Source organism: Phyllostomus hastatus, unplaced genomic scaffold, assembly GCF_019186645.2.
Source record: "Phyllostomus hastatus isolate PE091 unplaced genomic scaffold, TTU_PhHast_1.1 phas_contig_196, whole genome shotgun sequence".
Classification (NCBI taxonomy): domain Eukaryota; kingdom Metazoa; phylum Chordata; class Mammalia; order Chiroptera; family Phyllostomidae; genus Phyllostomus; species Phyllostomus hastatus.
Window position 1 is genome coordinate 41,406,312 of NW_025333709.1, and position 25,699 is coordinate 41,432,010.

Genomic DNA, 25,699 nt, shown 5'->3' on the forward strand with positions numbered 1-25,699 from the left:
TCTCCTACCTTACAGAATTGTCAAGAAGGATTAAATTATATTACATACATATAAAGTATCTAATACATTTGATAAGTGCTTTCTATTCCTCTAACTATTCTGTATAAAATTCTTTCTATAAGAATAACTACCTTTTCTCTCTATTATTTAAACAGTGGAACAAGGAACATAAAATTGATCTATTCTTCATTACAATGTCACATTACAAACCTCAATCACTATACCATACTGACATAAGGAGGGCAGCCATACTCCAGGTTTATCTAGAACAACCCTAGTTTATGTTTACTGTCCTTGACATCCTCTCTCAAACTCGTGTCCCAATTTGGATGATAAATGATATAGTGGCCCAAAGATCTATTGGGATATTAGATGATTGTTCTTGGTGCTTCTATTATCATCCTGTGAATGTATGTATATCTGTTAGTGTAGAGAACCCACCAGACTGATCTTTTTTCATGGTGAAAATTGTCTTAGTAATCTTTGTTATTTCAGTTTTAATGCCTTGTTTAGCATTTAATGTCTGTTAGGTAAACGAGTCAATGATGGAATAAAAGAGTATGAATTTCTATCCTGTAAGAAATAGCCCTACACCATCCTGGGGTTTTGGGCTTTTTTTTCTTTATCCTCACCCAAGGACATTTTTTCATTGCTTCTTTTTTAGAAAGAGGAATGAAGAGAGGAAGGGAAAGGGAGAAACAGTGATGTGAGAGAGAAGCATTGATTGGTTGTCCCCCACACGTGCCCACACTAGGGATTGAACCAGCAACCTAGGCATGTGTCATGACAGGAATCAAACCTGCAACCTTTCAGTTATGCTGGGATGACACTCGAACCAGCTGAGCCACACCAGCCAGGGCCAACCTGAGTTCCCCATCCCACAATTTATACTTAAATAAACCCCAAGAATATATGCTGTCTTATTTGAGTTCTTGTTACTACCTGGTTTACTCACCTTTCTCTCTCACTTCTCCCTTTATATATGCTTATCATGTTAAAAGTTACACAAAAATCAAGCAACTTGGAATTGCATTACATGTAATATAAAGAGATTCTAGAAAAAGCCTACAGGATTTTGAGGCTCTTTATAGATTTGTCTTTCTCTGCCTACTTCTCAAAGCTAAATAGGAATATTAAAAAAAAAACATAAAGTAGTAGAATAATGTTAGCAGTTATATTTAATATAAACACTTACCCACAGGTGGCATCTGTTTTTTGGAAATACGAACATTTCTCTCCTCTTCACATGCTTCCATACTTCTCTCTGAATTTCTCCGTGACTTGCCTCGAGCAATATGTGACATATTTGTATTTTTATCTTTAGCTTGTTCCATATCAACCTGTTCTTCAAATACAGTGGCCTTAACTTTCCTTTTCTGTTTTTGTTTTATAGTCCTTTTGTTTGCAGATGATTTTTTTGCATTCTTAGAATACATTCCATTTTTTGTGGATCTACAATTATTTTCCATTTCATCTGACAAAATACAATTCCTACCCAGTTTTCTTTGTTCAGAGGGCTGAGAGTTCTCTACTGGGTGACCTTTACCAGAATGTTCGTCATTTGTCAAAGTCACAGGTGTTACACTGTGATGTTTTTCTCTTGACTTCTTACTTTGAAGGAGTGCAGTGCTCTCAGTACGGGATACTGTACATTGTTTTGGAGGAACAGCCTTTCTTGGTATAGTAATCCAAGACCGGCTGGCAAAATTATCTGATTCATCAATTATAAATTCATCCTCTACATTCATATCATTTGCAGGAGATGACTGAGGTGGAGCAGTTGCTATATACTTAACAACAGGACTGAAAAAAATATATGTTACAATAAATAATAGCTCAAAAAATAAAGCTTTTACTTTTGCTTAGTGAAGAAAATAATCTATATAGTAAATAAAATCTACTATCTTTTTAAAAAAGATTTTATTTATTTTTAGAGAGAGGGGAAGGGAGGAAGAAAGAGAGAGAGAAACAATAACATGTGGTTGCCTTTCTGACCCAGCCTAAACCCAGGCATGTGCCCTGACTGGGAATAGAACCAGCAACCCTTTGTTCTCAGGCTGGCACTCAATCCACTGAGCCACACCAGCCAGGGCAAAATCTATTATCTTTTAAACAGAAATTCACGTCTCCTTGATTTTCCCTTACCCTTAAAAGGACTTCCTTCCTTTTATATGTTTATAGTCTGATCACAATCATTTATAACACTAATGGGGTCACAGAAATTTAGAGCTGGAAGAAAGCCTAAAATCAACTAATTTGATGACCTCACCCAGTGTTTATTTATTAAAAATTTGAAACCCAGCCCTGGTTGGATGATTCAGTTGGTTGAGTATTGGCCAGTGCACTAAAAAGTTTGTGGGTTTGATCTCCAGCCAAGGTGTACAGGTTGCAATTTTGATCCCGGGTCAGCATGCATACGAGAGGCAGGCAACCTTTCAAAGTTTCCTTCTCTCTCTTTCTCCCTCCCTTTCTCTCTCCCTAAAAATCAGTCGACATACCTGACACAGGAGATAGCATAGGAAGAACTCTGAGACTATACTGCTGTTGCTAGCCAGCGGCTACCAGTCAACAGCTATCAGCTATCATCCTGGTTGCCAGGTAATGCCTTTTAGCACTTAGCAGCTAGGAATGAGCATCCAGAGGCTAAATAAAGGCAGGGCCCTTACCATTGCAATCTAAAAAGAACTTAATAAAGGGGGCTAAAAGCCAAGGAAGACATGTCTCACCCGTTCACCCAGTAGTCCTGAGCCTGATTCAATAAGGCTGCCAGGCATTCTGAACAACAAGCAAAAATGATAGTGCAGAAGTGGGGTGGAGACTTGAAAGTCTGTGTGTATCATCTCCACTAGCTGGGAAAAGGAAAACCTTGAGACTGTATATTCATTCCAAGGCCTAGAAGGGGGAAGGAAGAAGGGGTCTATAGTGTCCAAAAAAAACCCAAAAAGCCCACAAAACTTGGGTTAGCTGCCTGTCTCCAGTCATGTATGCAAAATGAACAAATAGACTGTGAAGTAAGATAGGGATTTGGGCTAACAGACCCCCACACATACCTGTTTGGGTAGTCATGTCTCCCTGGGAAAGCTGGCACCACCTTTACCAGTCAATCACTATGTAACTCCCTCACCCCCATCCTGCCAACTATGTAAGTCCTCAGAACAAAGGTCTCTCTCTCTCTCTGTCTCTCTCTCTTTCTGCCTCTTGGCCCTTCTGTCACACAGGCGGCCCCTGGCCAGTCAGCCTCTGGCCTAGGGGACCTCTGGTCACTTGTACTATAGGCACTCTCTTTTTTGGCCACCCGGCCTCTGGCCACCCTTGCTTTTCCTTTCACGTAAGAACTTAGCACTAATAAACTTTGCCTGGATGCTAACTGGCTTGCTGACCTGTAATTCTTTACTATGTCAGCAAGAAGAACCAGGTTTCTTCCAGTAACATATTCTTGAGTGTGGAAAAATAAAAAGCTGAAACTCAAAGATGTGTACTATAGTCCACATACATTGAATGACAGTCCAAAAATGCATGCTATTATTACATATAGTGCTATACTAAATTTTATGTTTGTACACATGTCTCTTTAGATTTCTTCTCATCTAAACTGGGTTTCCAGACCCAATTCCAATGTGGTGTAGGGGTTCCTCCCATACCAACAAACAATTTTTCAGATACCACCAGTAATATATCTGAGAATTCAACTCAATTCTGACACTATCTACCCAGAGACAGCATCAGATGGCACAGGTTAAGGGTTCAGTCCTACAAGACTACCCCTATACACCCACATACTTTTCAGGTATCAGCCACAGCCCATACCACCTACGCTTCTGACAGACGAACCATACACTAAAGTTTCTTAACAACCCCCTCCGAGTCAAGAATGCCAACTGCAAGTCCAGATTGCTACCTGTACTTCTGACCAACTAGCTATAAATGAAAGGTTCCCACAACCCCTTCATTGGATTTGATTAATCTGAACCACTCATAGAACTCAGAAAAACATGTTACAAGATCACTAGTTTATTGCAAAAGGATGTCACTGAGGAACAACCAGATAAAAGAAATGCATAGAGCAAGGTATATGGGAAGGCACCCCGGGCTCATTGCATCTCCAAGTGTTCACCAACCAGGAAGCTCTTGGAACTCATCCTCGTGGGTTTTTAATGGAGGTTTCCTTACATAGTTGTAACTGATTAAATCATTGGTCATTGGGAATTGACTCAACCTCCCCTCCTTGGAGGTGTGAGGTAGGGTTGAAAATTTCAACACTAATCACAAAGTAGTTTCCATTGGCAACTAGGCCCCATTCTTTTTTTTTTTTAATATTTTATTTATTTATTTTTAGAGAGGGAAGGGAGGGAGATAGAGAGAGAGAGAAACATCAACGTGAGGTTGCTGGGGGTTATGGCCTGCAACCAGGAATGTACCCTGGCTGGGAATCGAACCTGGGACACTTTGGTTCCCAGCCCGCGCTCAATCCACTGAGCTACACCAGCCAGGGGTTAGCCCCCATTCTTATCAATGCTTTCCAAAAGTTACCATAGTAACAAAACAAAAGACTTGTTTTCACTATTAACACTTAGAAAATTCCAAGAATTCAGGACATTGTGAACCATGAATTGTGGCCAAGGACCAAATATATATGTAAAATATATTTTAGTCATCTAAATGACCAAATATTTCTTTCTTATAAATCACAATATTGCAACATCCAAAGAAAGATTATTGCTGAGTCATCTTCAAGTCTAATATCTAATAAAATACTAGTAAATTATATTGTGTAAAAAAATCATTCCAGTTATGAATAATTCACACACATTTTCATGTATGTCTCAGTATGTAATCATGGTATAGAAATAAATGGAATATATCTAAACATGTAAGTGCATTGGAATTAAACAGCACCTCTTCCAATTAGTTGGGAAGCTTTTCAGAGAAAAAAGAAATTGTTCAAAGGATCGTGCCACTCCAAAATTCATAAATTAACACCTAAAATGTGATGGTATTTGAAGATGAATAGGTCATCTAGTTGGAATAATCATGAATGGAATAGTGTCCTTATAAAAGAGGACCAAGAAAGTCCCCTTGCCACTTCCTAACATGTGTGAGGTTATAGCAAGAAGACAGCCATCTATGAACCAGAAAGCAAACCTCACCAGATACTCAATCTACTGGAACCTTGATCTTGGACTTCTCAGCCTCCAGAACTATGAGAAGTAAATTTCTGTTGTTTATAAGCCACAGTCTATGGTAGTCTGTTATAGCAGCTCAAATAGACAGACTAAGACAACACTAGAGAAAGATGATTTCTGGCTAGATGAAAAAATCAAAAAAACTTTGTGGCATTTGAGTTGGATCTTGAAGAATGGAGAAGTTATGGTCATGAGGAAATGTAAGAAAGACAATCGGAAGCAAGAGCATGAACAAAAGCAATGAAGCAAGAAAGCACTAAGAATAGTGAGCAGTTACATCTGACTGCAGCAATTAAGCATAAAATCAACTTTACTCACTAGTTCATTAAAAAGAACATTAAAAAATAATTTTTTGGACATAGGTATAATTAGCCCATAAGTATACCATATTTGTATCAGATGGTGGGGACAACATTCATAAATAGGGTAAAAGGTTCCAGAGAGAGAAAGAGACAGACACAGAGATCTCAACTGCAGAACAGAGACTGAACAAAAGAGGCATTTCATTCATGCATTCATTCGTTCATTGTTTTTATAAAACTGTCCTAACATATCACAGAAAATACAAAAAAAAACTCAACTCCTGGAAAGAACAGCTTATGCCTTAAACTACTAAGAAAGAAACACATGAAATAGCTAAACTATAATGCAAGGCATGAAACTATTTAAAAAAACTAAGAGTTGGCATTTGGAAAAAAACTAGAAGTCTAGCATGGACCTTAAAAGAAAACTGAGACTGGCATATGACAAGGGAAAAAGGTGTGCCAAAGCAAGGACAACTGCAAATACGTATGACCAGGTTGGTAGAAACAGTTAACTAGTCAGGGTAAAGGCCTTTAATACCAGCTGACAAATCTGAAGTTTACTCTATAGACCACCCTACAGAACACCCTCAGGTTCTGGCCCTAGCTGCCTTTATATCTAGTTAACTCTAATGTACAGCCACAGGTAAGAATCACTGTTTTGAAGCTGAGAATCACAGAAGGTTTTCCAGTATTAACAGATTAAAATTCATTTTATAACTATACCTTATTAACATAATCGGAAAAAAGAAAAAATATTTGAAACCCTTAATGGTGAAATAAAGGCACCCAAACATAATTCTATCTCTAAATAATACATTCTTTGAGAACATACAAACTAGTAAGTGTTGATTAGCTGAATAAACTTATTTTCTGTCTATTTTAGTGCCTACTAAACAATAGTTTTAGGGTGATTTACTGTTAAGAAACAATACTCTCTTTACAGGTTAGGTATCATTCCAATTAACATCAGTGTCAATCAAGATTCATTTCTAGTTAAAAATAGCATTCAGAATCCACAGTATAGTTGTTCATAAAATGTGAAAGAAAAAAGTGTCTCAAGCACAGTTTCTCAATAACTCACCTGGATTCATTTTTTCTGTTTAAAGTTTCTAAAAACAATGTTGAAAAACTCTTTTTAGCTTGTGGTTGAATTTCATATTCTGAATCTTGTGTTATTTTCTGAGATGTTTCAGATGGTTTTCTCTCTTGTGGTCTTTCTGATACTTCATCCTCTATAACTTTATTCTCTATTTCTACTTTCTTTGAAACATCTTTATCTTCAAAGTCTAACCTAAAAGGTTGAAAAGAAGACAAGCTGAATAATTCCAGTTTATGAGTTTTCCTGAATTCCCTCACAGTGATAACACAGACCACATGCAAAAATTCCTACTAAGCCTTTATTAAAAATTTATAAATGCTGATTTGTAATCTCTTACACAAAATATGCAAGACAAATCATTCAGAAAAACTAAGTTTTGTTTGTATTTGTCAACAGAAAAAAATTAAAAAGATAAATCATACACCAGAAACGTATACCTTATAGCACTAGTTCTTGAACGTTTGATAGAAATTCGAATCATTTAGAGAATTTTATTCAAATATAGATTCTGATTCAGTAGGTCTAGGGCACAGTTTGAGATTCTGTACAGCATATTCTCAAATAATGTCATTTCGCTCAGCATGTTTTCATTATTAAGTTGATGAGATGCCGTAGGAACTCCTGTTTCTATCAATTAGCCTATGGTAAAATTGGTTTAGTTACACTTCATTTCACTCACAGTCACAGAACCTATTGATGACATTTAGTGAGCACTTACTGTATTATTAGTAAGCTTCCAGATAATGCCATTGCTCTGATCCTTAGGCACAGACCATACTTTAAATTGCAAACTCTTAGAATGTACTTAACTCATTGGCTTCAAAAATCACACAATACCTTTGAAAGAAATTACACTTGTTGCAGAGGTCCCCAATAGCAAGACCTTGAATGACCTACTTTGCTTCTTAAAAGCCAAAGGAAAAGCTCCAAGAAATGGACGAGTTTACTGTAACTCATCCTTAATAATACTTATCCTTTGCTACCCTAGAAATGACCTGATACATACCTACTCTGTTAATTACGAATAGCATAGAAAAATAAAAATTATTTCTCTTAGAAAGTTACAGAAAATGTATCAGAAAAAAAAAATACATTTTCCACAAACAGTAGAAAAGTTACCCCCAGCTTCTCTGAAGCACACTTTAAGACCTTCCTTATTAAATATTAAACTGAATATATACTGAATGCTATATTCTCCTCATAACATGTTACTATTCCTCAATTCTTACTATTAAATCCATGAGATTAAATTATGTACTTTTTAATATAAATGGTAAAACTTTTACAGTAGAATATTTAAATTTTAAAAGTTCACCTTTTTCTGGTTTTAAGAGAAATCTCTGTACTTGAAGACAGCATATTTATTGAATCTTCAAAAATGTAGGTCTCTCTCTTTTGCCCAATAGGCGAAACAGCATTTTGCGGTACTGATGTTTTTGCATCCAAAAGAACCAAAGGTGAACCAACAGATAAGTAAAATTCTTCATCAGCTTCACTGAGATGATTTTTTAGTTTTTTACCTGACAATTTTCTTGAGTCAGGGGTATTTTTAGGACCAACATCAGTTGCCAAAACTTTCTGATGGACTTCATGAGCCTGGACTAGAAGAAAATTATGTGAAGATATTTTAATATTTTTAAATAATATTAGAGATTTTTTTAAATTCATCAACTATTTCAGTTAAAATAATTTTTAGAAGATTCACAGATAACTAAGCTTATAATCAAAGATCTACAGTTAAAATACATAAGTACATACCTTAAAGTTATAATTTCTGAAATTAACTGAAATATGTATTTTGGTTCACACTCTAAAGTTTGAAATAACAGAAATCCTCAAATATAGGAAATTCACAGTTTTATTAATAGTCAATTTATTCAAGATCTGAATAAATTTTTGCATGGATGAAACAATGAAGTAATCTTAGAGAAATTAAAAGATTCCACCTTTATTTTTTTAAGGGAATCCTTAAATTTTTTAAATATTTAAAAAAAAATTTTTTTAATTTATTTATTTTTAGACAGAGGGGAAGGGAAGGAGAAAGACAGGGAGAGAAACATCAGTGTGTGGTTGTCTTTCACGAGCCCCCTACTGAGGACCTGGCACAAAACCAAGGCATGTGCTCTGATCGGGAATCAAAGGGCAACACTTTGATTTACAGGTTGGCACTCCACTGAGCCACACCAGCCAGGGCAAGATTCAATCTTTAGATTAAGAGTAAACTAGAACAGCTAACTAAGCACATATTTAAACATATACATACACATATATAGAATAACAGAGATGTATACAGTATATAGATATAGAGATGTATAACTGATATGTGTACATATAAAGAGAATATAAATGTAAGTATTATCTTTACATGTGCATATGAAGATATGTACATGTAAAGATATATAAGTATATAAATACATATATATGTGTGTGTGTGTGTGTGTGTGTGTATATATATATATATCCTCTTAACCCTCAACCTTCAAATATCAAAGGAAACAGAATGACAGGGTAGCATTCATACTGATTTATGTTCTTAAGAAGCAAAGATTAAAAATTAAAATTACAAGCAAAAATGGCTTTTGATTCAGGAATAAGATGTCATAATCTCACTTTTTTATGCTTTTCACTCTAAATACAACTACATTTTCTGGTAATTATCCCTCAAACAACAATAACAGAACTCTGAAAGCTGGAAAAAAGAAGGTATATTTGTTAAGCACTACAAGCCTTAAGCAACAACAGACAATGTGATTAATTCCTTGGGTTTTCTTTATATTCACCAAATATATATACCCCCATACTGGGCTCTGGAGAGGCCTGCAACCCAGAACAACCAATAGGTAAGGAGGCTAGGGGTAACCTGCACTCTCTAGAAGGGAAACACTCAGAGACCTATTGGGAAACTCTAACACCCACTCCACAACCCAGGACTTGAAGCACCCCATTCCACTGCAGTGGCAGAGTAGCAAAGCCTTAGGCAGAGCCAGGCCAAGTCCCTTGAGTACTATGGAACAGCAGAAGTAGAGGAGCAATGCAAATAAGAAATAATCTTTCAGGAAGTCTAGAAAGTTCAGAGAGTCCCAAAGAAGTTGGACCCAAGGAGGAATACATTCAGGCACATCATAATTACATTAGACAAGATTAAAAATTAGAGAATCTTAAAAGCTGCAAGAGAAAAGGAGACAGTTACCTACAAAGGAGTTCCCATAAGACTGTCAGCTGATTTCTCAAAAGGAACCTTGCAGGCAAGAAAGGGCTGGAATGAAGTTTTCAAAGTTATGAAAGGCAAGGACCTACATTCAAGATTACTGTCTCCAGCAAAGCTTTCATTTAGAATGGAAGGGCAAATAAAGTGCTTCTCAGATAAGGTCAAGTTAAAGGAGTTCATCTTCACCAAGCCCTTATTATATGAAATGTTAAAGGGACTTATCTAAGAAAAAGAAGATGATCAAAAGTATGAACAATAAAATGACAACAAACTCACAACTATCAATAACTGAACCTAAAAAAAAAAACAAAAAACAAAATCAAACTAAGCAAACAACTAGAACAAGAACAGTATCACAGAAATGGAGATCACATGGAGGATTATCATCAGGGAGCAGGAGGGGGAAGAATGCAGGGAAAGATACAGGGAATAAGAAGCATAAATGGTAGGTGCAAAATAGAAAGGGCGGGATGTTAAGAATAGTATAAGAAATGGAGAAGCCAAAGAACTTATATATATGACCCATAGACATGAACTAAGGTGGGTGAAGGGAGTATGCTGGTGGGAGGGGAGGTGCAGGGCAAAGGGGAATAAAGGTGGAAAAAATGGGACAACTGTAATAGCATAATCAATAAATGTATTTTTTAAAAAATAAATGGAACAAAATTAGAAGGGAGAAAGAGAACAGCAACTATGTATTTACAAATAGCAAATGATTATGATGTGCATATGAAACTAACATAATGTTACAGGTCAATTAGACATTAATCAAGAAAAAAATTTGTTTTTAAAGATGCTCAAAAAGCTCATGGAAAGGAATTTTCCAGCCAGCAACTAGCCCACATGAGTGAGTCATCTTTGAACAATACAGCTCTAGTCAAGCCTTCAGATGACTGAATCCCTGACCAACATCTTGCCAACGCTTCACGACAGATTTCATGTGACTAGGCTGTACTGAATTCCTGAACACAAGAAAATGTGTGAAATTAAAAAACATTATCATTGTTTTAAAAGAAAAATCTATTTGAAAACTGCTAAAACTAGTCCCTATAATTCTTATTTAATGTCACTTACCACATCCTAGTAAGTAATGTTCCTACCATTAGAACAAAAGAACACATAGTCACATAAAACTTATTCTTATTCATGATTGAAAAAAAATAACTCTAGAAATGGACTTGAGAGAGAAGCAAAAACAACTTCATTTCACAATTCTGCCTAGACTGGCCATGATCTTGTCACTCAAGGCAACACAGGTATCACCAGCAGCACTTCTAATTTTTTAAATATATCTAATGTATTGTAGAATTGTACACCTGAAATCTATGTAATTTTATTAACTTTTGTCACCACAATAAATTCAATAGAAAAGATAGATACATAGATGATAGACAGATAGATGATTGATTGATAGAAAGATAGATATCTAGGCCATGGGCCATGGCCATGCCACCAACCTGATTCTTTTGCAGCTTCACTTGGCTCTACAGTGAACTGCTGAGAGGTTCCTTTCTTTCTTAAAGAAACTGAAACTGACTTTGAATGTGATATCGGGGACTGAGCCTAAAAGGAATATAACATTAGATCTACTCAGTTAAATTACCAAATCTAATTAAAAACATTTGTTATTAAATTGAAAAAAAATCAAGTATTTAAAAATAATAAACCAGCTGGTAGAGTTGTAAACTTAAACTACTTTAGAAAACAATTTAGCATTCTAGGAAAGAAAGACAATACTATTCAATGCAAAGATCTTAAATATTAGCAAAACAAATCAAAAACAAGTAGTACTTTGTGACCAAGTCAAGGAAACTTAAAATTGATTTAACTTTCAAAAATCAATGTATCACACTGGAAAAGGTCTCTCAGTTCTGAAAGAAATAGATCTGTTCGTTCATACCATTCAACCAAAATGCTATATATGTTTTATTTGTTTATACCAGTTCCTTATAAATATTATTTATAGCATTTATGATTTTTACCTCCAATTTATATTGTACTTTTGAATAATTTTTCTTCAATCACTAGTTTCAAAAACTCTATTTGAAAGTCTTCCATTTTGTAGATTTAAATCACCCTGCCCTCTTAAGATATAAAATATTGATTTTCCCATATAGCAGCAGATTCCTTCAGTTTTCAGAAAACAACCAAATTTGTCAACCTAGATTAGGAATTTCAAAAGTTGTCCACTTTCCTAAAAACCCAACTTAAGTATTTTTTTAGAAGTGAAAAATGACTGTGTTATAATTTGATAATTCACATCCCCAGACCTTTAATTTCAAACACAGGAATTGTCAATTCAAAATTTTCACAAATACCCCCAAACTTTATAGAAAAATCAATGGGAATATAAGATTCCCTTTTAAGAATAAGATTTACAAATAACTAAAATGTACCAAACTACACTGAGCTTTGCTTCACTCATTAAAATATTAAACCTGTACTACCTTTTCTTTTTGACTTACCACTCTTAATGTTGACTTAAGACAAGCGTCTTTTTCTTTGGGTGTCGAATAAAGTATCGATTTTGTAGAATCTGTGCTAAAATCATTGGCAAGACCTAAAAAAAATAAAAAAGGAAGAAATTTTTAAAAATAAAATACAGTATATAAAATCTCTTGGTTACAATTAAAAGAAACTCAACATGACATATAAATCTGTTTACTCTTTAAACACAATTAACTTAAAATAAGTACAGACATCAATACAAAATTCAAGTGTTCCTAGAAGTCATCAGGAATTAAAAAAGACAAGCAAGATGCTGAAGAAATATGTGTCAGATATTTCAGAGCTTGTATAGAAGATACTTTTTCATGGTCTGTATTTATTTCTTTGATTGGCCTATTTTCTTATTCCAATACCTTCTGACACTGCCAGTACTTAGAAAAGTTTTTGAAGTAATTCACCATTTATTTAGAATTGGGTGAAAATCACCAAATATTATTTCAAGCTCTCTAGTGACCCCAAGAATTCTGCACATTTATTTCTATTACATGAAATACTTTTTTCTTGTGTATGATAATTATTTATGAATTTCCAGACTATGGGAATCTAGTGTGAACTAAAGAGAATGACAATTATTCTCATTTTTGCCCATATTATCCTTTGGGTACTGAATATATGAAAGATTGCACATGTAATCAAAATCCCTGGGAAAATATTGTATAATATTTTATAATAGATGCTGAAACATATTTGCTTCATTTGTTCATTAGTATGACAAATTCATATCTTCATCCATCCAGACCCTCAAAGTCCATTTGGAAATGAAATCTTACTTTTTTCCTCAAAGCAGTCTTGTAAGATTACCAGTACGTTCTGGTCTTGCCTCAAATTAATGTCAGGTGCCCTAATAAGAAGGAAAGAAGGAAAATAATTTAACGTATTATTTCCAGAAAATATTTGTTATTTACATTACCATCTACTTTGAAAATTCCCTATCTCCTTATTATATAATGTTAATTTACTTAATGCGGAAAACATCACCTTTACCTTCTGAGGACAAAATAAGTACCTGACTCCAAGAATTCCCAGAAAAGTATGTGAAGTAGTATGTCATTACCTACATTAATAATTATATTCCTAGATAGGACAGTGATATCTAAAGCTGTGTAAGGCTTTAGATGTACCTAAACAAGAACACAAAATTTTTTTAACAAATCCATTTAGTCCTGAAATTCTTTTTTAATAAAGATTCTACTGTCACGAGTCCTAACAGCTCCAAGTAACACAGTCTTCTCTACAAGTTCTCAAATGCACTTTTGATTCAATATCATTAATCTTAGCAGTAGCTTATGAATCAGTATAAATTTTTAATTAAAAATAATATTGAGTTAGTTGTACATTCACGTCACATGCAGTTGTAAAAACTAATATAAGAGATCCCTTTTTCACTTTACTGTTTCCCTTAAATTTCAAAACACTCTGTGATACTTTAGTATACTACCAGAACCAGGATACTGATGCTGATACAATCCACCAATCTTAATCAGATTTCTCCAGTTCTATATGTACTAATGTGTGTATACACTGAGTTCTATACAATTAATCTTATATACGTTCAGATATCACCACCACCCAACAGTTCCATCACCAACAAAAATTCTTTTACTGACCCTTTATAACCACACCTACCTCTTCTTTTAGTCCCACTGAACAAGCTGCATCTTTCTATTACCCTTTAATCCATTCTTTGGAGTGCTTTCTTTTCCCATAGCTGTCATCAGTTGTAATGGCCTCTTCCTAGTCCATTATTTATCAAATGAACTTCTTTTCTCACTGCCACTAAGCTATTACATGCTTACATTACTATTTGTTTCTTAATATAAAATAACTAAAATGACTATTTAGTGGAGATGGAAATCATTATTTTAGGGTATAATCCAAGCAGTGGAACTGCTGGGTCAAAAGACAGTTCCATTTTTAGTTTTCTGAGGAAATTCCATACTATTTTCCACAGTACTTGCACCAGTCTGCAATCCCACCAACAGTGCACTAGGGTTCCCTTTTCTCTACATCCCCACTAGTTGTTTGTTGATTTGTTTATGATGGACATTCTGACCAGTGTGAAGTGATATCTCATTGTTGTTTTAATTTGCATCTCTCTGATAGCTAGTGATACTGAACATCCTTTCATACGTCTCTGGGCCCTTTGTATGTCCTCCTTAGAGACGTATCTGTTCAGGTCCTTTGCCCATTTTTTAATTGGATTTTTTGTCTTCCTGGTATGGAGTCATGTGAATTCTTTACATATTTTGGAGATTAAACCCTTTAAGAAGTATCATTTGCAAATATATTTTCCCATATGGTTGGTTCCCTTTTCATTTTGCTGATATTTCCTTCGGGATGCAGAACCTTTTTATTTTGATGAAGTCCCATTTGTTTATTCTTCCCTTTATGTCCCTTGCTCCAGAAATACCAACTGAAAAAAACCTGTGCACCTGAATGTTCATAGCAGTGTTATTTACAATAGTCAAGTGCTGGAAACAGCCTAAGAGCTGTACCCGTCAGTAAATGAGTGGATCAAAAAACTGTGGTACATTTACACAAAGGAATACTACACAGCAGAAAGAAAGAAGCTTCCACCCTTTACAATCACATGGATGGAACTGGAGAGCATTATGCCAAGTGAAATAAGCCAGGAGAGTGAAAGACAAGTATCATATGATCTCACCTATAAGTGGAACCTAATCAACAAAACAATCAAGAGAGCAAAATAGAAACAGAGACACAGAAATAAAGAACAAGCTGATAGTAACCAGAAGGGAGGTGGGAGGAGGATGACAGGAGAAAAAAGGGGAAGTGTCAAGGAACTTGTAGAAGACCCAAGGACAAAGACAAGGCAGAGGGGAGGATTGAATGTGGGAGTTGCGGGTCATGTACGGCAAGGGGAGAGTAATGGGGGAAATACAGAGGCAATTGTAATTGAACAATAAAAAAATTTTTTAATTATAGAAAGAATACATTTAAAAAAATAAATCATTATTTTAGTCAAAGATAATAATTTTTCCTTTCTTCATTTAAAAATTCTATTCTCTAAAGATGGGAAGAAAAGTCATCTTAAACTATATATAAGTATATAAATCACCTAGGAGGTCGGCAAAATCTTCTTCTGTAGCCATTTTTGAGATGATCCTGAAAAAAAAAAAAAGTAAGTCATCGATTTGGTTTCTTTCCTTATAATTTATTCAAATACAAGTTTTCTTTTACCCCCAATATAAGCATTCAGGAAAATTTGTTATTCATCTATGCAGCAGAAAGAAGCTCCTACCCTTTGCGACAACATAGATGCAACTGGAAAGCATTATGCTGAGTAAAATAAGCCAGGTGGTGAAAGACAAATACCATATGATCTCACCTTTAACAGAAACCTAATCAACAAAACAAACAAACAAGCAAAATATAACCAAAGACACTGAAATAGAGAACAGGCTGACAGTGACCAGAGGGGAGAGCGGAGGGAATTTCAGGGGAAAGGGGGAAGGATTTGCAGGAACAAATACAAAGGACACATGGACAAGAACCAGGGGAGGGTGAAAACAGGAGAGAGGTGGGGAGCGCTGGGGGGGGGGGGGGGTGGGCTATGATAGGAGTAAAAGGCAGAAAACTGTACTTGAACAACAACTAAAATAAAAAAAATTTTTTTAATTTGTTATTCATTTATTCATTGAGCAAGTATTTGTTAATGACCTATTACAATACTATAAAGAGGAATTATTCTCTACTGTTTACAAATCTTTGCCTCTACCATTTTCCACCCTGGGATTTATTCTATCTTCTTCCTCCTCTTCCTTCACATTCCCCCATACCTTTTCTATCACCAAAATCCTAAGTATTCGGCCTTCCAATAATTAAAATCGGTTGATTAACAATATCTACTTATCTCCTTTCACTAAAAAAAAATTCCTCTAAAATAATAGTAAAGGACAAAAAATGGCATAAAACAACAATGAAAAAGAGAATGGAAGAGAGGATCATGTAAGGACAAACAAACATATTTAACAACTTTCTGGAAGATAAAAAATAAATGAACCATAATCGATGAAACAGAATGAAAGCAGTAGTAGCCTAAAGTAAGCTCACAGAATACAGTCCTTGATGAGTTTATAAAGCTGATATGCCCAGAAGAAAGCCATAACTACACAGAACTAGGAAATTTGAGATCTAGAGGAGGAAGAGTAAAAAAGGGAATAAAAACAGAGCAATTAAAACATATACAGAACAGCAGACCTCCACTACCCCATCCCCTTTAACAGAGCTCCAAAACAGTATCCACTATCTCAGTCTTAAATATAAGCAAATATTAATTACCAGACATTTAGAAGTCTCTAAAACAAAAGAAGAAAATCAAGGTGTAAATTTTTAAAATAAAAAGAAAAATGGCCTAAGAAGAAAGCAGTATCAAGATGAGAAAGAAAAAAAACACAATTTCAAAAACAAGAAAACTTTAATCTCTACCTTCAACAGAGATTTGAGATAATACTGGACTCAAAACTAAAGTGGTATACTATATACACTAAATAGAAAGTAAGAAAATTCTTAATAATGAAAAGCATGATTGCCTAAAATAAAAATGCAATTAATTATGAAAAAGCTGAGAATGGGGGGTGGAGAAGAGAGAACAAAAGACGAAGAGAAAGAAAAAATGGAGAAAGAATAAAACAAAGAAGATCCCAAAACCCAATAGTCATTCCAGACAAAGAAAAAGGAGTCATATTCTAAGGAAATATTAAAGCCAGTTTCCCAAATCTGCAGACCATCAATACCAGCATAATGAATTTAAGATCCATACCTAGGTACATAACACTGAAATTTGAGAATTGAAGATAGAAAGATTACCTAGATGCTTCCAGAAAGAGAAAATAGGTAACCCCAACAAAGAAGCAGCCCCAGTGAATGGAAACAACAGGAAAAATAAAACACATAAACATGCTATAATGGAGTTTGAGAGCACACCTTCGATACTCTGGGTCTTGTCTTTTAATTGTAAAATCTATAAAGTTAAATTTTCTATTTACAAATTGGGTAGTAATAGGATAAATAGCATGTTTTATAAAAATAAACATATTATCAATACCAAATGTTTATTAAGCCTTCCTGTTAACCTGGCCCAATGGGCTATAAATTACCCCACTGTAGGTAGACATTCCATTTACCCCACTCATGCTCTGATATCCTGAGTTGGTCCATTCTCCTGACTCCACTCAGGTTCCTATATACTGCAGTTCCCACCCATAGGAACCCTGCCTTGCCTGGCCCACCTAATGGCCTTTTAATTGAATTGTATGTTCCAGAAAATGAAAACCCCTATTCGATTTTAAGAAACTTGACAGCACACACTTTGTCTTAAGCTAGTTTATATTCTTCCCAGAGCCTTGCCTAGCACACTATGTACCACATAAATACCATTTTTTCAAAATATGTTTTTGACATGCTAAATAATAAGACCAAAAACTTATGAAATAACAATGTCTTGTTTTAAAGAAGGTAAGAGTATTTCACATAGCCTGTTATCCTCAGGAAGTACCTAAGCAGCAAAAGATGAAATCTACTTCATAGGAAGCAAAATAAGGAACAAACACATCTCCATTCATTTTATCACAGTCATCTGATGAAAAGTAACTCAAGCACTTAGGTCTCTGTCCAGCAATCAGCATTTTGAACACTGAAGTAAACTCCTGAAAATGTTAGTTACCTACATTCCAAGGCCTAATTTAAGGCCACTCTTCTAATTTCACACAGTAAATTGAAAGACATCAAATTTGCACACATTTTTGAACCTTAAGTAACATCTATTAAATATCTTGTGTTCCCCCACCCTTTTTAAATCTTTGCCCAAGAATATGTTAACTGATCTTAGAGAAAAAGCAAGGGTGGGAGAGGGGGAGAGAGAGAAACAGAAACATTAACTGGTTGCCTACTGTATGTGCCCAAACCAGGGATAGAACCCCACAACCTAGTTAGGTCCCCTAACTGGAATTCAAACCTGCAACATTTTTGGTGTTTGAGATGGATGCTCCAACCAAATGAGCCACCCAGGAAGGGCTGACCCCCTTTGAAGTAGAGAATTTTAAGGCTTAGATAGTTCATTCATTAGACAAATATTAACTGAGCACCTACTACAGGTCCAAGCGCTATTTAGGCATACTTGAAAACAAGTGGTAAATGAAACAAGATCTCTTAATCCTCAATTAAATCTTAGAATGTAAAACATTTTAATTTTCAAAACAAATACACAATCAAAAACTGCCGATTTCAACTCTTTCTTCAGTGAGTTTCAATTTTAATTTCTTCCACTCACTGCAAGATTGTTTCTTAAAGAAAATAATATACACATCAGCAGGGTTCCTAAACCCAGCACTATAAACATTTTGGGCTGGATGACTCTTTGTTGTGAAGGCGAATTCTATACATTGTAAGATAATGCTTAGTAGCATCCCTGGCCTCCACCCACTAGGTACCTTTAGTACCCCCTTACCAATTCCTTCTCAGGACAACCTGAAATTTTTCCAGACCTCACCAGTGTCTCCTAAATGGCAAAACCACTCCCAGTTAAAAACCACTAAATACAGGAATGGTGAAGGATGATCTCTCCCCTTTTGTCTTTTTAAATGGATTATAATGTAAAGTGAATTATTAGAACTAAAGACTTTAAACAGCTCAGAGATTATGATTGGAATTTGAAAAATAAACTGTGGTTAAGAGAATGATCAGACAAAGACAGACTGGGAGAAAATATTTGCAAAGACACACCTGATATACAAAGAAATTTAAAAACTAAGTAATAAGAAAACAGACAACCCAAATAAAAAATAAATAGGCCAAAGACCTTAATAGACACATCACCTAAGGTAATATATGGATAGCAAATAAGTATATGAAAAGAGGTCACTAAAACAATAATACCACCTCAGGCTTATTAGAATTTCAAAATCTGCAACACTGACAACTCCAAATGCTGGTGAAGATGTGGAGCAATAGGAACTTTCATTCAGAATTCCAGCCAAGATGGAGGTGTAAGTAAATAAAATTTGCTTCCTTGCACAACCAAAAGGAGGACAACAACAAATTTTAAAATAAACAATCAAAAAAAAAACCCCAAACTACCAGAAAATCAAATTGGACAGAAGTCCAAAAACGAAGGAGTTAAAGAAGAAATATTCATCCGGGAGAGGTGGAGAGGTGGAGACAGAAAACCAGGGAGGAGGGGACAAGGATCAAGGCAGTGGCTGGAGGACCAGGCAGACAAGGCTGCAGCGGACAGTCCCACATTCACCTGCAGATAAACCAGGAGGAACAACTAAAGAGACAGATGACGCAACCCAGGGTTCCAGTGCGGAGAAGTAAAGCCTCAAAACCACTGATTGAAAACACCTGTGGGGGTTGAGGCGGCAGGAGAAACTCCCAGCTTCACAGGAGAGTTCGTTGGAGAGACCCACAGAGTCCTAGAATGTACACAAACCCACCCACTCAGGAATCAGCACCAGAAGGGCCCAATTTGCTTGTGGGTAGCGGGCGAAGTGACTGAAATCCAACAGAGTGGAGCAAGTGCCATTGTTCCCTCTTGGACCCCTCCTCCACACGCAGCAGCCACGTGGGTTGCCCCGCCCTAGTGAACACGTAAGGCTCCGCCCCTCACTACTAACAGGCCTGCTGAGACACCCCCCCCCGCCCAAAAAAAAGGCCCAAATGAAAGATAAAAGCTCCAGAGAAAATACAATGAAGCAACAAAAAGATAGCCAACCTATCAGATGCACAGTTCAAAACACTGGTAATTAGGATGCTCACAGAATTGACTGAATATGGTTGCAAATTACATGAAAAAATGAAGGCTATGCTAAGTGAAATAAAGGAAAATATACAGGGAACCAACAGTGATGGGAAGGAAACTGGGATTCAAATCATCAGTGTGGACCAGAAGGAAGAAAGCAACATCCAACCAGAAAGGAATGAGGAAACAAGAACTCAAAAAAATGAGGAGAGGCTTAGGAACCTCCAGGACATCTTTAAATGTTCCAACATCCAAATCATAGGGGTGCCAGAGGAAGAGGAAGAGCAAGAAATTGAAAACTTATTTGAACAAATCATGGAGAACTTTCCCAATCTTGCAGAGGAAAGAGACTTCCAGGAAGTCCAGGAAGCTCAGAGAGTCCCAAAGGAGTTAGACCCAAGGAGGAACACATCCAGGTACATCATAATTATATTATCCAAGATGAAAGATAAGGAGAGAATCCTAGAAGCAGCAAGAGATAAGGGGACAGTCACCTACAAAGGAGTTCCCATAAGACTGTCAGCTGATTTCTCAAAAGGAAACTTGCAGGCAAGAAAGGGCTGGAATGAAGTATTCAAAGTCATGAAAGACAAGGACCTACATCCAAGAGTGCTCTATCCAGCAAAGCTTTCATTTAGAATGGAAGGGCAAATAAAGTGCTTCTCAGATAAGGTCAAGTTAAAGGAGTTCATCATCACCAAGCCCTTATTATATTAAATGTTAAAGGGACTTACCTAAGAAAAAAAAGATGATCAAAAGTATGAACAGTAAAATGACAACAAACTCACAACTATTGACAACTAAACCTAAAAAAAAAAACAAAGCAAACGACTAGAACAAAAACAGAATCACAGAAATGGAGATCACATGGAGGGTTATCAGTGAGGAGTGGAAGAGGGGGAAAATGGGAGGAAATGTACAGGGAATAAGGAGCATAAATGGTAAGTACAAAATAGAAAGGGCAGGGTGTTAAGAATAGTATAGGAAATGAAGAAGCCAAAGAATTTACATGTACGATCGATCCATGGACATGAACTAAGGTGGCGGGGGAGTGTGCTCTGGGGGAGAATGCTGGTCGGGGGTAGGGTGGAGGGGAATAAAAGGGGAGGAAAAAATGAGAGAATAGCATAATCAACAAGATTTACTTTAAAAAAGGAACTCTCATTCATTTTGGAATACAAAATAGTACAGCTACTTTGGAAGACAGTGTGGTGGTTTCTTACAAAACTAAACATACTATTACCATATAAAACACCAATTGTGCTCCTTTGTACTAATCCAAAGGAGTCGACAATGTATGCCCACACAAACACAGATGTCTATGGCAGCTTTATTCATAATTGCCAAAATCCGGATGCAACCAAGATGCCCTTCAGTAGGTGAATGGATAAATAAACTATGTATATCAGAAACTGAAATGTTATTCAGCACTAAGAGGAAATGTACTATCAAGCAATAAAAAGACATGAAGGATCCTTAAATGCATATTACTAAGTGAAAGAAGTCCATCAAAAAAGGCTACCTACTGGGTAATTCCAACTATATGACATTCTGGAAAAGGCGAATATGAAGACAGTAAAAAGATCAGTGGTTACCTGGGTTGGGGTGGTGGGGGAACGAGTAGCAAGCACAGAGAACTTATAGGGCAGTGAAAACACTCTGAATGATACCATAATAATAGATACACATCATCCTTGTCCAAACCCAGAATGTACACCAAGAGTGAACCCTAATGAAAACTATGTACTTTGAGTGATAATGTGTCAATGTAAGCTCACCAGCTGTAAAAAATGTATCACTCTGGTGGGGGATGTTGATAATGGAGGAGACTATGCCCGTGTGGGGTCAAAGGATATATGGGAAATCTCTCTGTACCGCCTCTCAATTTTGCTGTAAACCTAAAAAAAAAAATTAGGTTTTCTTAAACAGTAAATTGTATTCCTCTTTTCTCTCCCCAATATTCCTGTTTTATTATATAATGTAAATAATGTATGTGTTCACAGTAAAAAAGAAAGTACACCTCATACCACCCTTTCATGCGTCTCTCTAGGAACACAAATATAACTTTACATAAATGGAAGTACATCAATGCTGAAGATTTTCTTAAGAAGTGGGGGGGAGCAGAAATACAAGTTTAGGATAGGGGATGATGTCGTTTGTGTGATACATGGTAACCATACGCGAAGTTTGACATACAGAATAGTAAATTCGGAGGGAGTTCAGAAACACGTAAACAACGCCCTCCCCCGTCTTTGACAGCTTGCACCTTTTCCCAGCCGCCCTTCAGAAGACGTCATCAAGAACAGATTCTCCATAAACAATCTGCTTCTGCAGACTTGCATGTCTGAGGCACAAGCACACTTTTAAGGCATTTCACCAGTTCTACCGACAGAAAATTATTTGGAGGACTAGGAACCGGAGTGAGTCTAACAAGGAGAAATCACAAGACTCCCTGAAGAGAAAGATGTCAGTCATCACGACCTAAATCACAAGAAAACTTGACAAAACGAGTACAAGTAAATAAGCTCTGGCATTCGGCATTCACTCCAGACATCGGAACATTCGCGCGGCTTTCCCACTGAAACCCCCAAGAAGTCACAGACTGGGCCCAGTTTAGTTCTCCCCCTCCTCGGGCGCGAGCGCCGCGGGCAGCCGGACTCCCACTCGCCTGAAGCAGCCAGCATGGCACTTACCAGACCCGACGCAGCCATGTTCAGGCCGCACCACGGCCACGCAGGTAATCTGAGGTGAGAGCCCTCCCGGGCCGCGCTAAGAGAAAGCCCAGCACTGACAGTGTTGCAGGGGAAGCAACTAGGAAGCCAAGCAGAGGCGAGGTGTGAGAGGGCGGCGGCAGGAGGAAGGGAGCATCGAGCCAACCAGAGAGCGCTCACCGGGCCCCGCGCCCATTGGCTCCCACCTTCCCAAACATCAAGTGCCTAGCGATTTCCTCTGTTTGAAATGAGCTGCACATGCGCAAAACAGGCCGCGCAACCCAATAGATGGACAGCCGTTATAGACGTGCCCCGTCCTGTAACCGGCTGCAGTTCCGCCCTTCGCAGTTCCGCCCTTCGCAGTTCCGCCCTTCGCAGTTCCGCCCTTCGCAGTCCCGCCCGAGCTTCTTCCCGTAGCCCCGCCCCTCACGCCTCCGGAGGCTGAGCTTAAAAGTGGGCGTTTATTTTACTGCTTAGGCTTTGGGAATTGTCTTTGCTCTTTCAGCCCTGTGTGAAACTTCAACGATTCTATTGTAAAGCAAAAAATGATAGTGTTTTATTTTTTCACTAAATGTGTGGGTAGTATTTTCATGATCCATTGCTAACAAAATGGTTTATGTAAATGTCGATCATTTAAGCGCGATGTCCTGAAAGAAGTACAAGATCAGGAATCCTGAAACCTGCCCCAGGAGCGCAGCTATATCTTCTACGACTAACTGTGACACCGTTCTGGTTGTTTTCGTGGTTATATAATGAGAAGGCTAAATTAGGTGCTCTGAAGACTTCTTCCTATTTTGTTATCCTACGAAACTAAGTCCTATTTTTACTCTTTAATAAAAATTTCCAAAGGAATTTTAATCAGAAAATAGATTACTTATTTAATGAATTCTTTAATCAAGAATTGAGCTAAGGCCATTGTTTTCGGCCATTGTTTTCCTCTTGTGTGTGTAGGGGTTTGGGGGGGAGCGGGTGGAGGAGAAGACAGGTTACAAATTAACTAAAATCCAACAAGCTTAAATTCTACTAATTCTCCCACAATGGGCTACTTGAACCGCTTCTCAATTACCTTGTTTGTAAGTGGGAATAATATGAAAGTTATTGAGATATTGGGTTAATTTCGTTTAAGATCTAGGTGAAATGCCTGAAACATAGTAAGAATTCCATACTAAATAATGCAATTGACATTATGATGGTGATTTTTAAACTTCGCCTAGTCTTAAAAGTTTTGCCAATCAGGGTACACGTATAATTTTACACTGTCACATTTGACATAAATAAAAACTATCATTTATTAAGTGTGTACTATATACCAAATTCTATTCTAAATGCTCTCCATGTAGTAACTTATTTAATTCTTGGAACTTTCCTTTGAGAGATGACTAATATTCCCATTTTATATACAACAGAGCTGGGACAGGGTTTAAATAACTTGCTCAAGATCACATTACCGTTAAAGGAAGAGCTGGAGTTGAACCCTGGTCTTCTGACTCCAGAACTGAGCACTTAATCAATACACTATACCTCTAGGGGAAAATTTAAAGGAGCTCAATCATAGATGTAAAGCTCCAAGTGCAAAGTTATATCCCTCTGCTTCCACTGTAAACAGTAACTCTAGGAGGTATTTTTGAGAAACTTGAAATGCAGTCACATGCAGGTGTAGAGAACGCAGGTTACAAAAAGTGTCAGGGGCTAACTGCTCTTGAGAAGCAGCACCCTTATGAAAACAGAAAGCTATGGAGACTCCATAGTTCCCCCAAAATTTTCAGTTCCTCCTATTCCCACTATGGTTTTAGCATCCCCAAATAGGGTAGCTGGTTGAGTAATGTTTATAAAACCCAGATTTGTCATTATAGACCCCCACTCCCTCAAAATACATCAAGTCACTTCTTATGAACTGCTATGACAATTGACTAGATCTTTAAGTTTTCATTACAACTATTTACATAGATAAAATGTATGTGTGTGCATATTTATGTATCTGTCTATGGAAGTGTGTGTATTAGACATACATCTAGGTTATAAAGTATCCAGAAATTTAACTTGAAAAGGAAAAGAAACTTTTAGTTACTTATGATTTTATGTAGATAATTTAAAATTTGTAATTGCAAAAACTACTTTAAAGAATATTTTAGACCTTAAAAATTATACTCCAATAATCAATTTGCTCTATAAATTATAACATAGTTGTAATTATAACTTAAAATTTGCTAAAATGAAACATTTGGTTTTATAATTTTGGGGTTTTATTTTTTAATTTTTCTTTTTTATTTTAGAGAGAGGGAAGGGGAGGAAGAGAGACAGAGAGAAATATCCATGTAAGAGAGAAACATTGATCAGCTGCCTTCCATATGTGCCCCGACTGGGGATAGAACCTGCAACCCAAGCATGTGCCCTGACCAGGAATCAAATCAGTGACCTTCCAGTTTTCGGGAGGACTCTCCAACCAACTGAGCCACATTAGCTGGGCTAATTCTGAGTTTTTAATACAAAATATCAGTTATTTTCTTTTTATGCTTTATTGCCAAATATTGAGTACATTCTGTTAAATACATTTATTTTAAGTAGCCTTTTTAAAAAAGATTATCCTCAGGTAGGCGCTATTAGACTGTAACAGCCTAGTCAATAAAGTGTGCTTGCAACATGAAGATCGGTGGCAGCAATGTTCACACACATAGACAGTTACTTTGCAGTGAGTCCTTAAGTTCTACACCAAGTTCTTAATTCTAAAGTTCTATCTAAATTGACTAACCTTTACATTTCAGAAGTACCTCTGATTTCCACCAAATAATTATGACATGGTTAATGATAGGGGGAAAAATGCCAAGATGTTCTAAATTACAGTGGCCAGAGAGTGAGAGACACAGAACTGTTAGTTTGTTGATGGCTGCAGGCAAGCTAACAAAGTCTTCTCCATTCCCACTTT

General features: G+C 36.5%; 1 protein-coding gene across 5 annotated transcripts in view; it reads right to left on the minus strand.

Annotated features, from left to right (window-relative positions):
* Positions 1-23,024, minus strand: part of CENPC (centromere protein C) — a 66,057-nt gene extending 43,033 nt beyond the window's left edge. For 4 of the 5 annotated variants that reach the window (XM_045834660.1, XM_045834659.1, XM_045834658.1 and 1 more), the window contains exons 1-8: positions 22,759-23,023; positions 15,383-15,429; positions 13,074-13,144; positions 12,261-12,355; positions 11,253-11,358; positions 7,903-8,188; positions 6,570-6,779; positions 1,196-1,803 (exon numbers count right to left, since the gene is read on the minus strand). In XM_045834660.1, coding sequence (XP_045690616.1) covers positions 1,196-1,803; positions 6,570-6,779; positions 7,903-8,188; positions 11,253-11,358; positions 12,261-12,355; positions 13,074-13,144; positions 15,383-15,429; positions 22,759-22,776 — 1,441 coding nt within the window. In that variant the 5' untranslated portion in view covers positions 22,777-23,023. Of the gene's footprint in view, positions 1-1,195; positions 1,804-6,569; positions 6,780-7,902; positions 8,189-11,252; positions 11,359-12,260; positions 12,356-13,073; positions 13,145-15,382; positions 15,430-22,758 lie in introns of all 5 variants that reach the window. The other variant, XM_045834657.1, reaches the window with a different exon arrangement.
* Between the last annotated feature and the right edge of the window lie 2,675 nt (positions 23,025-25,699).